Genomic DNA, 13,346 nt, shown 5'->3' with positions numbered 1-13,346 from the left:
CAAAGAAGGGCCAGAAGTATACAGAATGGTGTCGTCATCGTAGAGGTGGATCACCAGCAGCAAGAGCGACATCATTGATGTATACAGAGAAAAGAGTTGGCCCAAGAATTGAACCCTGTGGCAGCCCCATAGAGACTGCCAGAGGCCCGGACAACAGGCCATCCGATTTGACACATTAAACTCTATCAGAGAAGTAGTTGGTGAACCAGGCGAGGCAATCATTTGAGAAACCAAGGCTATTTAGTCTGCCGATGAGGATGTGGTGATTGACAGAGTCGAAAGCCTTGGCCAGGTCAATGAATACGGCAGCACAGTATTGTTTCTTATCGATGGCGGTTTCGATACATTACACATTTAGTCATGGCAGGAAGCATTTTGAACGTCAGTTTCACTTGTACGTCTTAATACAATTATTTTATCGATAGGAGTGGTAAAAATGGTGGATTGATAAGCACACCAAAGTTGGCTTTGAAGATGCGTCATAAAATATAGACAGCACTTCTAAAAGCCTATTTCACACCATAGCCTGCTGAATTTGCAAGATAACGTTTCCTTCAATTTGATTTTGGCACAAATGAAAATGTGGCTCTGACTTTCTCACGGATTAATGTTTCAGCATTGTCTCAATGAAGAGTTCAGCGGTCAACAAGCCATGTGCAACATGCAAGCATAGTTACAAGCCTGCTAGAGTTAGCGGCAGGTGTACTAGCAATATCCATCGTCGTAGTACAAATGAAACCTCAGCTGGAATGTGAAGCTAACTAAAGATGGTTAGCTTTAGAAAACCCTGAGTAGATCTAGCATGCTTCGTAGGATACACCTTTTGTCCCTTGTTATTAAAGGAAATTTTCACCCTGGGGGAATATGGGTTTGTTTTAATCATGTCCAAGACGTTTCTAGGTCAGTGAGATGTGTAGTCCTGCACATTTTTTCCAGTCTCGCTTCCTGCTCTGGCCCCATCCCTCCCCAAGGCTGGCTTTTTTGAAAGGGAGGTGGAGGCAACACAAATCCTCTAGGACAAAACTGAAAGAACTGACCAGACCGCAATGGCTTCAAGTAATTCCTTTCATCAACACACATTCAATGATGGGGCATTTTTTTAATGTTCTTTAGCTAGCTACATGGTGACATTCAACCGTATGTTTCAGACTGAATATAACAAAGATGATTTAAAATAAATAATTGGATTTAGCTACATGCTCAGTTACAGACGATGCCAGCCCCAACAGGGCAGATGACAAATAGCTAGCTAAGTAAGTTATTTTTCATATAAGCCATTTAGCTAGTTAACTTAGCTGAAACCCATATTGTGTAATGCTGGCTAATATACTACTTACTGTGTCACAGTGGGGGGAAATCTAATTATTTCGCTGTTTGCTAACTTAGGTAGTTAAACAAAATGTATAGGAGGTAGATCACATTTAATATTACAGATTGATTGTGGCTTCCATCAATGTAATTGTCTGCATCCTTTCCAATCCCCATGTATATATTTTTTTCAAATACATACAGTACCTGTCAAAAGTTTGGGCACAGTTACTCATTCAAGGTTTTTTATTTATTTGTGATATTTTCTACATTGTAATTGTAAAATAGTGAAGACAACAACACTATGAAATAATACATATGGAATCATGTAGTAACCAAAACAGCTGGTTGAGAGAATGCCAAGAGTGTGCAAAGCTGTCATCAAGGCAAAGGGTGGCTACTTTGAAGAATCTCAAATATAAAATATATTTTGATTTGTTTAACACTTTTTTTGGTTACTACATGATTTCATATATTTGTTATTTCATAGTTTTGTCTTCACTATTATTCTACAACGTAGAAAATAGTAAAATAAAGAAACTCTGGAATGAGTAGGTGTGTCCAAACTTTTGACTGGTACTGTATATATATTTTAATAAATGTTCCTTCATTATTTTCCCCTAACCCTACCACCCCTCACATAATTGGAGTAAACTAATGGACAACACTTAAGCTTCTACTTCCAGCTTATACATACTATATGCACTTTACAGACACAGTATATTTTACAATAGTTATCTTATGTTTGTTTTAGTCCTTTCCTTCAGATACCCTCAACCCCTCCAATCTATCTCTGAAGATAATCCAGTTATTACTATTTGCCATATATTTTTCAACTGTGCTGTTTCACAAACATTCCGAACCTTTCTATTTTCATAGTTTCTACAGATTGTAAATTAAAGATAGCAAAAATGTTAAGAGTATTATGATATTATTGATCGATTGACTATGACTTTTTAAATCACCCAGCAGTGCTATATGCAGAGCTCCAATTCTTCAGCCATTTCTGAACATGTGACCAAAAACAAGCTACATACGAACGCACCAAAACAAATGATCTAATGGTTCTGTCTCTTCGCAGCAAAATATGCAGAGCTGGGATGGTTGTATCCGCCATATATATATATACACATTATATTGGTTGCAAGAATTTTGTAATATAATTTAAATATACTGCTCAAAAAAATAAAAGGAACACTAAAATAACACATCCTAGACCTGAATGAATGAAATAATCTTATTAAATACTTTTTTCTTTACATAGTTGAATGTGCTGACAACAAAATCACACAAAAATAATCAATGGAAATCCAATTTATCAACCCATGGAGGTCTGGATTTGGAGTCACACTCAAAATTAAAGTGGAAAACCACACTACAGGCTGATCCAACTTTGATGTAATGTCCTTAAACAAGTCAAAATGAGGCTCAGTAGTGTGTGTGGCCTCTACGTGCCTGTATGACCTTCCTACAACGCCTGGGCATGCTCCTGATGAGGTGGCGGAGGGATCTCCTCCCAGACCTGGACTAAAGCATCCGCCAACTCCTGGACAGTCTGTGGTGCAATGTGGCATTTGTGGATGGAGCGAGACATGATGTCCCAGATGTGCTCAATTGGATTCAGGTCTGGGGAACGGGCGGGCCAGTCCATAGCATCAATGCCTTCCTCTTGCAGGAACTGCTGACACACTCCAGCCACATGAGGTCTAGCATTGTCTTGCATTAGGAGGAACCCAGGGCCAACCGCATCAGCATATGGTCTCACAAGGGGTCTGAGGATCTCATCTCGGTACCTAATGGCAGTCAGGCTACCTCTGGCGAGCACATGGAGGGCTGTGCGGCCCCCCAAAGAAATGCCACCCCACACCATGACTGACCCACCGCCAAACCGGTCATGCTGGAGGATGTTGCAGGCAGCAGAACGTTCTCTACGGCGTCTCCAGACTCTGTCACGTCTGTCACATGTGCTCAGTGTGAACCTGCTTTCATCTGTGAAGAGCACAGGGTGCCAGTGGTGAATTTGCCAATCTTGGTGTTCTCTGGCAAATGCCAAACGTCCTGCACGGTGTTGGGCTGTAAGCACAACCCCCACCTGTGGACGTCGGGCCCTCATACCACCCTCATGGAGTCTGTTTCTGACCGTTTGAGCAGACACATGCACATTTGTGGCCTGCTGGAGGTCATTTTGCAGGGCTCTGGCAGTGCTCCTCCTGCTCCTCCTTGCACAAAGGCGGAGGTAGCGGTCCTGCTGCTGGGTTGTTTCACTCCTACGGCCTCCTCCACGTCTCCTGATGTACTGGCCTGTCTCCTGGTAGCGCCTCCATGCTCTGGACACTACGCTGACAGACACAGCAAACCTTCTTGCCACAGCTCACATTGATGTGCCATCCTGGATGAGCTGCACTACCTGAGCCACTTGTGTGGGTTGTAGACTCCATCTCATGCTACCACTAGAGTGAAAGCACCGCCAGCATTCAAAAGTGACCAAAACATCACCCAGGAAGCATAAGAATTGAGAAGTGGTCTGTGGTCACCACCTGCCGAACCACTCCTTTATTGGGGGTGTCTTGCTAATTGCCTATAATTTCCACCTGTTGTCTATTCCATTTGCACAACAGCATGTGACATTTATTGTCAATCAGTGTTGCTTCCTAAGTGGACAGTTTGATTTCACAGAAGCGTGATTGACTTGGAGTTACATTGTGTTGTTTAAGTGTTCCCTTTATTTTTTTGAGCAGTGTATAGAAACAGAGTTTGAATCCAGCTCTGCTTTGTGTTCCATTTCATTAACCATATGCCATGGAATCGGTATATCGAAAATCTCTCTTCCCAACTATTTTGCAGTCTATATGGCACAGCAGTCAATGTTTTGTACTGAAATGAAACTGTTATACGTTTTTATCTGAATTTTCTTTAGTCAATATTGGTCTTCAATGCAGAGATGATAGACAAGTTCCTTACTTTCTCCCCCTTCAACTTGCCTCTTCCATTTTTGCGGTAAATGCTGCAATTAGTTGGTTGTAATTTTGACCTAGCCCATAGAAGTTATTCTGATTGAAGGTTATTGTCCACGAGTATGTGGAGTGAAGTGCTAATATTGAGTCAAACATAGATATTGAATATGACATTTTTCTTGAGGCACTGTCTTCATTCTGCCATGACAGTCTGTTCCTCCACACTCCAGCCATCTGGCAGTGGCTTGTGATTAAATTCAATTTTCACAGAACCGCTAGTTGCAATTTCGATGAGGCTCTTATTCAGATATCGATACGTGGACTGGAGGCAGGGCATGAAAGGATATAACAAATCCAGTTGTGTGTGTCATCCGTTTCGGTAAAGTACCTGCGTAATTGCGCACCCAACTCTTTCAGGTGCTTCGCTATATCACATTTGACATAAGCTTGAGTTCATTTGCACACAAAAACTGATACAATGATGGAAAGACCTGTGCAAACAGAAGCGCTCCAACTTCTTAATCATAGCCTCAATTTTGTCCCGCACATTGAATATAGTTGCGGAGAGTCCCTGTAATCCTAGATTCAGATCATTCAGGTGATCACCTGATCACCCAGATAGGCCAGTTGTGTGAGGAACTCGTCATCATGCAAGCAGTCAGACAAGTGAAAATTATGGTCAGTAAAAAAAACCTTTAAGCTTGTCTCTCAATTAAAGGAATTGTCAATACTTTGCCCCTTGATATCCAGCGAACTTCTGTATGTGTCACAACATCCACAGAAGGGGGCGCCTCTCCTCGGTCGAGCGGCGCTCGGCGGTCGTCGTCGCCGGCCTACTAGCTGCCACCGATCTGTGTTTCAGTGTCTATTAGTTATGTCTGCAGGGACAGGAACATTGTCAATGGAGGAACAAGTCTCCCAACATGCCAGCCTCCTCCAGCGACTGGGCACAGCCATGGACCAGGTGCTGACCCAATTGGAAAGCTGGGAGCGAGTCGCTCCATCACCCCCACCAGGACCAATTCATCACCCTGCGCCCCTACCAAATCCAACCGAACCCAGTACAAGCGGGATACGGATAATGGCTCCCAGGGAGTTCGACGGGACGGCCGCTGGGTGCAAGGGGTTTTTGCTCCAGTTGGACCTGTACCTGGTGACCGTCCGGCCCTCTCCCTCCGATGAAGAGAGGGTGAGCGTCCTCGTCTCGTGCCTCACGGGTAGAGCCCTGGAATGGGCCAACGCCGTCTGGGAGGGCCCAGACTCAGCGAAGGACAACTACCCAGAGTTCGCTCGCCGCTTCCGGGCGGTATTCGATCATCCCCCGGAGGGCAAGGCGGCGGGCGAGCGATTATTTCATCTGAGGCAGGAGACGAGGAGCGCTCAGGAGCGCTTTGCTCTGGAGTTCCAGACTCTGGCCGCCGGATCGGGGTGGAATGAGCGGGCCCTGATTGACCACTACAGGTGTAGTCTACGTGAGGACGTCCGCCGGGAGCTGGCTTGCCGGGACCATACCACCACGCTGGACCAGTTAATTGATTTATCCATCGGGCTGGACAACCGGCTAGCTGCCCGGGGACGTTCCGATCGGGGCCTATTCATTCCACCTCCCATCCCTCCTGCTCCAACGCCCATGGAGCTTGGAGGGACTGCTGCTAGGAGGACCGGAGGGGGGGCCTCTCCTGCACCCACTGTGGCCGTAGAGGACACACTGCGGACCGGTGCTGGAGAGGTTCTCCCGGGAACTCAGATGGCAGGCAGAGCACTCCATCGAACCCCCAGGTGAGTCAGCACCAACCTCACCCAGAGGCCCCTGTCGACCACATGTATGTCTCTGTTTTCTTCCCAGAGTTTTCCCCTCACTCCCAGTATAAGGCACTAGTCGATTCAGGCGCAGCTGGGAGTTTCATGGACCGAAGTGTGCTGATAAGTTAGGGATTCCCCTGGTTAAACTGGACAAACCCTTCCCCGTGCACGCGTTAGATAGTCGACCACTAGGGTCTGGCCAAGTAAGGGAGGAAACAGTGCCACTGGTCATGGTAACGCAGGGGGGTCATGAGGAACGTATCAGCCTGTTCCTTATTGATTCCCCGGCATTTCCGGTGGTGCTGGGACTTCCCTGGCTAGCCTCTCACAATCCTCAGATTTCATGGGGGCAGAGGGCTCTTAAGGGGTGATCGAGGGAGTGCTCAGGTAGGTGTATAGGAGTTTCCATCGGTGCAACCACTGTGGAGAGTCCAGACCAAGTCTCCACTGTACACATCCCCTCTGAATATGCCGATTTGGCTATCGCCTTCAGTAAAACGAAGGCGACTCAATTACCACCCCATCGATTGTGTGATAAACCTCCAGGCTGGCGCAGCCCTTCCTAAAAGTCACGTGTACCCTCTGTCGCAGGAGGAGACAGTGGCTATGGAGACATACGTCACTCAATCCTTGAGACAGGGATACATTCGGCCATCTAAATCACCCGTCTCCTCTAGTTTCTTTTTTTGTGAAGAAGAAGGGGGGAGGCCTGCGCCCGTGCATTGACTATAGAGGTCTAAATTCTATCACAGTGGGGTTCAGTTACCCACTACCTCTCATTGCTACGGCCGTGGAGTCATTTCACGGGGCGCGCTTTTTCACCAAACTGGATCTCAGGAGCGCGTATAACCTGGTCCGTATCCGAGATGGAGACGAGTGGAAGACCGCATTTCGTACCACATCGGGCCATTATGAGTACCTCGTCATGCCATATGGGTTAAAGAATGCTCCCGCCGTCTTCCAATCCTTTGTGGACGAGGTTCTCAGGGACATGCTCGGGCAGGGGGTGGTGGTGTACATCGATGACATCTTGATCTACTCCGCTACTCGCGCCGCGCATGTGGCTCTGGTGCGTAAAGTGCTTGGGTGGCTGCTGGAGCATGACCTATACGTCAAGGCTGAGAAATGTGAGTTCTTTCAACAAGCCGTTTCTTTTCTGGGATATCGCATTTCCACCACAGGGGTGGAGATGGAAGATGACCGCGTTACGGCTGTGCGTAATTGGCCGACCCCTACCACTGTGAAGGAGGTGCAGCGGTTCTTGGGGTTGGCCAATTATTACCGGAGGTTTATCCGGGGTTTTGGCCAGGTGGCAGCTCCCATTACCTCACTGATGAAGGGGGGTCCGGTGCAATTGCGGTGGTCGGCAGAGGCGGACAGAGCCTTCCGTCGTCTGAAGGTTCTGTTTACCAACGCTCCGGTGCTGGCGCAGCCGGATCCCTCTTTGCCATTCATAGTGGAGGTGGACGCGTCCGAAGCTGGGGTGGGAGCTGTGCTTTCGCAGCGTTCGGGCGCTCCTCCGAAGCTCCGCCCCTGCGCATTCTTTTCTAAGAAGCTGAGCCCGGCGGAGCGCAACTATGATGTGGGGGACAGGGAGTTGTTAGCCGTGGTCAAGGCTTTGACAGTGTGGAGACATTGGCTTGAGGGGGCACGTCATCCTTTTCTCATCTGGACCGACCACTGTAACCTGGAGTACATCCGGGCAGCGAGGAGACTTAATCCTCGTCAAGCCAGGTGGGCCATGTTCTTTATGAGGTTTCAGTTCACCCTTTCGTACATTCTGGGTTCTCGGAACCGGAAGGCCGACGCACTGTCACGTCTCTACGACACCGAGGAGCGGACCATCGATCCCACTCCCACTCCCATACTCCCGGCTTCCTGTCTGGTGGCACCGGTGGTGTGGGAGGTGGATGCGGACATCGAGCGGGCGGGTCGGTTCAAACCCACTCCACCTCAATGTCCCGCGGGTCGGAAGTTCGTCCCGCTGGGTGTCCGCGATCGCTTGATCCGATGGGCCCACACTTTACCCTCCTCGGGTCACCCTGGGGTGGAACGGACAGTGTGAGGCCTGAGGGGGAAGTACTGGTGGCCCACCTTGGTAGAGGATGTAACACACTATGTCTCTTCCTGTTCGGTGTGCGCCCAGTGCAAGGCTCCTAGGCACCTGCCTCGAGGGAAATTACAGCCCCTCCCCGTTCCACAACGACCTTGGTCTCACCTCTCGGTGGATTTCCTTACGGATCTCCCGCCATCTCAGGGAAATACTACGATCCTGGTTGTTGTGGATCGGTTCTCGAAGTCCTGCCGTCTGCTTCCGTTGCCCGGTCTTCCTATGGCCCTACAGACCGCGGAGGCCCTATTCACCCACGTCTTCCGGCACTACGGGGTGCCCGAGGATATCGTATCTGATCGGGGTCCCCAGTTCACGTCCAGGGTGTGGAGGTCGTTTATGGAGAGGCTGGGGGTCTCGGTCAGCCTGACCTCGGGTTTCCACCCCGAGAGTAATGGGCAGGTAGAGCGCATTAACCAGGATGTAGGCAGGTTTCTGCGGTCATATTGCCAGGACCGGCCAGGGGAGTGGGCGCGGTTCGTACCCTGGGCCGAGATGGCCCAGAATTCTCAGCGCCACTCCTCTACTAACCTGTCACCTGTTATAGGTTACAACTTCCTACATATTACCGTATTAACCCCTCGTTTCATGTGTCTCTCCTCAGGCCGGTGGTAGCTGGTCCGCTGCAGGACGCTGAGGTGCGGGAGGTCCCCCCGCCCCCCCTGGACATCGGAGGGGCCCCGGCGTACACAGTCCGGGCCATCTTGGACTCCCGACGTCGGGTGGGGGGCCTACAGTACCTCGTGGACTGGGAGGGGTACGGTCCGGAGGAGAGGTGCTGGGTCCCGGCGAGGGACATTCTGGATCCAGCCATGTTGCGGAATTTCCACAACCTCCACCCGGATCGCCCAGCGCCTCGCCCTCCGGGTCGTCCTCGAGGCCGGCGTTGGCGCGCTGCGGGACCCACGCGTCAGGGGAGGGGTACTGTCACAACATCCACAGAAGGGGGCGCCTCTCCTCGGTTGAGCGGCGCTCGGCGGTCGTCGTCGCCGGCCTACTAGCTGCCACCGATCTGTGTTTCAGTGTCTATTAGTTATGTCTGTTTTTGTTTGCACCTGTTTTGTGTTTGTCATTAGTGGGGGGGTTATTTAGTCTGTCTGTGTTTAGCTAGGATTTGTGCGGGATTGTTCGTTGTTACATGTGGTGTTACGTCTGTTATCTAGGCATTAGGGTTGTCGGGCTGTGCCCCGTCTGCCTTTTGCGAGGAGCTTCTTTTAGTCATTTTTTCTGACTGTTATGCTCCCAGCTGTATATGAATCTTGCCCGTGGACTTATTACATTAAGTTTATTCTCACGGATCTCCGTCTCCTGCGCTTGACTCACTCCTTAAACTGTTCATTCCGCTCGTGACAGTATGTTGTAAAAGCATTACATGGTCGCTGCCAATATCATTGCATAGTGCAGAAAATACACAAGAGTTCAGGGACCTTGCTTTAACAAAGTTAACAATTTTCACTGTCGTGCCCAAAACGTCTTTCAAGCTGTCAGGCATTCCTTTGGCAGCCAGAGCCTCTCAGTGGATGCTGCAGTGTACCCAAGTGGCGCCGGGAGCAACTGCTTGCACGTGTGTTACCACTCCACTATGTCTCCCTGTCATGGCTTTTGCGCTATCAGTACAGATACCAACACATCTTGACCACCAAAGTCCATTTGATGTCACAAAGCTGTCCAGTACTTTAAAAAATATCCTCTCCTGTTGTCCTGGTTTCCAGAAGAGGATGTCTTCCTTAATTGACCACCCATAAACGTAACAGACATATACCAGGAGCTGTGCCAGGCCCGCCACGTCTGTTGACTCATCCAGCTGTAACGCATAGAATTCACTGGCTTGTATGCGAAGCAGTAATTCTTTCAAAACATCTCCTGCCATTTCAGTGATGCGTCGTGAAAGTGTTGCTTGATAAAGGCATTGTCTGTACAGTTTTTTTGGGCCTTTTCCCTCAGCGTTGTCCCAGCCATATCCGCAGTACCAGGATGAATTAAGTCCTCCACAATAGTATGGGGCTTGCCTGTCCTAGCCACACAGTAGCTGTCACGACTTCCACCGAAGTTGGTCCCTCTGTGTTCGGGCGGTGTTCGGCGGTCGACATCACCGACCTTCTAGCCATCACTGATCCATTTTTCATTTTCCATTGGTTTTGTCTTGTTTTCCTTCACATCTGGTTCCAATCCCATCAATTACATGTGTATTTAACCCTCTGTTTCCCCTCATATCCTTGTCAGAGATTGTATTATTGTATGTGATTGTGCTAGTATGTGTTGGTGTGCGACGGGTTTTGTACCCACTTTTTTATTTTTATATATTTTGGTTTTTGGAGTTTGGTCAGCACTTATTAAACGACTACGTTTATACCAAGTTCATTCTCCTGCGCCTGACTTCCCTGCTACCAACACACACCCATTACAGTAGCTCACCATATAAGATGCTTTTTTTCATGTTATCTCTGTGAAGATAAACAGTACAAACTCAACTTTCTACAATAAGATTGAGCAATGTTTGTTATCCCCTCCAGAGATTGAACAGTTTGAGCTGAGCTGGTAATCCCTCTTCTCTGTGCCTGGGGGCATAATGTCCATCAACAGGGCACAGATATCACCAGCCTGAGTAAGGAGGAAAATATGGTCAGTGGGAGAGTTACTGGGTGATAAGGGTTTTCCATAGCCATGTGTGTCAAAATATATTGGATAGGAATTATTGTGACCAGACTACGTCCTTGTAAGTCAAACACTTGTGCAACTAGAGAGAACACATGCATACATTCAATATGTTTACCTTCTGGGCTGCCTTGTGGAGAGGGTTAAAGGCTCATTGAACTTAATCAGGAGGGCCACAATATGCATGTTCTGTAGAGGAGAGATAGGAGAGAAGTGACAGAGGAGAGAGGAATGGACTGACAGGAGAGGAGCAAGAGAGACATGATTTAATGTCCTTATGACTTGCCCAAAGACTGACATCTACGCGAATACATATGTAGACTTTCCATTAGGTCTCTTTCAACACAGGGTGGGTGATGTTATTTTATGTGATGTATGTTTTTCTGTAAGGTTTAATAAACTAAACAATGCACACAATGTCTTCTACAGCCTGATGACATCCAACCTGAAAAATAGGCCACAATGTCACAGCGTATGCATTGTTTATGTCCATGTCAAAACCTTATGGCAAACCGTACAGCATGTGACATGTTTTCAAAGGCCTGACGTAATCTTTGTAGTGACTCACCCTGTATGAGGCTGCGTTGTGCAGGGAGATGAGGCCTCCTTCCACCTGAGTTGTCGTCAGCCCCGTGCTCCAGAAGGGAAGCATCTCCTTCCAGCAGGTCGTGGATGCCCATGTCTCCCTCCTTCACCATGTCCAAAGACATGTTACCATCACAGTTATTATTGATGGGGATACACACAGACAGATGTGTCATTAAAATATATAAGAAGCGTTGTGCGTAAAAAGTTATCGTTATACATATTGCACGGTACTGACTATAAAAAAAGCATCCTAGTAGTCTTCAATCAAACGCAATTATTTTTGAAGAGCCAATATGAATGTCACAGGAAGGAAGACTAACCTTGAGCATCAGCAGATCTCTTGAAGGAAGACTAACCTTGAGCGTCAGCAGATCTCTTGGCTATTTGCCCTTGGCTGCAGCCTCAGAAGTGTGAAATTCCACAGGTCAGCTATGTTGACCCGTTTCTCACCAGCAGCTCAGCAACCTCATAGTGACAGTAGGAGCAGACACACAGGGACACTATTTATACTGAACAAAAATATGAACACAACATGTAACTATTTCTAAGATTTTACTGAGTTACAGAAATCCGTCAATGAAAATCCATTCATTAGGCTCTATATATGGATTTCACATGACTGGGAATACAGATAAGCATCTGTTGATCAAAGATACCATTAAAAAAAGTAGGGGAGTGGATCAGAAAACCAGTCAGTATACCATATTGGCCTCATGCAGTGCGACGCATCTCCTTCTCATGGAGTTGATCAGGCTGTTGATTGTGGCCTATGGAATGTTGTCCCACTCCTCTTCAATGGCTGTGCAAAGTTACATTACATTACATTTAAGTCATTTAGCAGACGCTCTTATCCAGAGCGACTTACAAATTGGTGCATTCACCTTATGATATCCAGTGGAACAACCACTTTACAATAGTGCATCTAAATCTTTTAAGGGGGGGGGGGGGGGGTTAGAAGGATTACTTTATCCTATCCTAGGTATTCCTTAAAGAGGTGGGGTTTCAGGTGTCTCCGGAAGGTGGTGATTGACTCCGCTGTCCTGGCGTCGTGAGGGAGCTTGTTCCACCATTGGGGTGCCAGAGCAGCGAACAGTTTTGACTGGGCTGAGCGGGAACTGTGCTTCCTCAGAGGTAGGGGGGCCAGCAGGCCAGAGGTGGATGAACGCAGTGCCCTTGTTTGGGTGTAGGGCCTGATCAGAGCCTGAAGGTATGGAGGTGCCGTTCCCTTCACAGCTCCGTAGGCAATCACCATGGTCTTGTAGCGGATGCGAGCTTCAACTGGAAGCCAGTGGAGAGAGCGGAGGAGCGGGGTGACGTGAGAGAACTTGGGAAGGTTGAACACCAGACGGGCTGCGGCGTTCTGGATGAGTTGTAGGGGTTTAATGGCACAGGCAGGGAGCCCAGCCAACAGGGAGTTGCAGTAATCCAGACGGGAGATGACAAGTGCCTGGATTAGGACCTGCGCCACTTCCTGTGTGAGGCAGGGTCGTACTCTGCGAATGTTGTAAAGCATGAACCTACAGGATCGGGTCACCGCCTTGATGTTAGTGGAGAACGACAGGGTGTTGTCCAGGATCACGCCAAGGTTCTTAGCACTCTGGGAGGAGGACACAAGGGAGTTGTCAACCGTGATGGCGAGATCATGGAACGGGCAGTCCTTCCCCGGGAGGAAGAGCAGCTCCGTCTTGCCGAGGTTCAGCTTGAGGTGGTGATCCGTCATCCACACTGATATGTCTGCCAGACATGCAGAGATGCGATTCGCCACCTGGTTATCAGAAGGGGGAAAGGAGAAGATGAATTGTGTGTCGTCTGCGTAGCAATGATAGGAGAGACCATGTGAGGATATGACAGAGCCAAGTGACTTGGTGTATAGCGAGAATAGGAGAGGGCCTAGAACTGAGCCCTGGGGGACACCAGTGGTGAGAGCA

General features: G+C 48.4%; 1 protein-coding gene across 5 annotated transcripts; it reads right to left on the bottom strand.

Annotated features, from left to right (window-relative positions):
• Nucleotides 1–1,079: 1,079 nt before the first annotated feature.
• Nucleotides 1,080–12,452, bottom strand: LOC106567453 (uncharacterized). Of its 5 annotated transcripts, none has more exons than XR_006758598.2 (4): nucleotides 11,739–12,447; nucleotides 11,399–11,519; nucleotides 10,949–11,019; nucleotides 1,080–10,776 (listed from the first exon to the last, which is right to left on the bottom strand). XR_006758598.2 is itself a non-coding variant. In XM_045693388.2 (4 exons), the coding sequence occupies exons 1-4, from the start codon at nucleotides 11,745–11,747 to the stop codon at nucleotides 10,752–10,754; spliced, it is 273 nt and encodes a 90-aa protein (XP_045549344.1). In that variant the 5' UTR covers nucleotides 11,748–12,452; the 3' UTR covers nucleotides 1,080–10,751. The 5 variants fall into 5 exon arrangements, 3 of the variants coding, with proteins under 3 accessions (XP_045549344.1, XP_045549346.1, XP_013992203.1); XM_045693388.2 differs by having other exon boundaries at nucleotides 10,949–11,066; nucleotides 11,739–12,452; XM_045693390.2 differs by having other exon boundaries at nucleotides 10,949–11,066; nucleotides 11,775–12,451.
• Between the last annotated feature and the right edge of the window lie 894 nt (nucleotides 12,453–13,346).

Source organism: Salmo salar, chromosome 13 (genome assembly GCF_965601325.2).
Source record: "Salmo salar chromosome 13, fSalSal1, whole genome shotgun sequence".
Lineage (NCBI taxonomy): Eukaryota > Metazoa > Chordata > Actinopteri > Salmoniformes > Salmonidae > Salmo > Salmo salar.
This window is presented reverse-complemented; position numbering and strand designations above follow the sequence as displayed.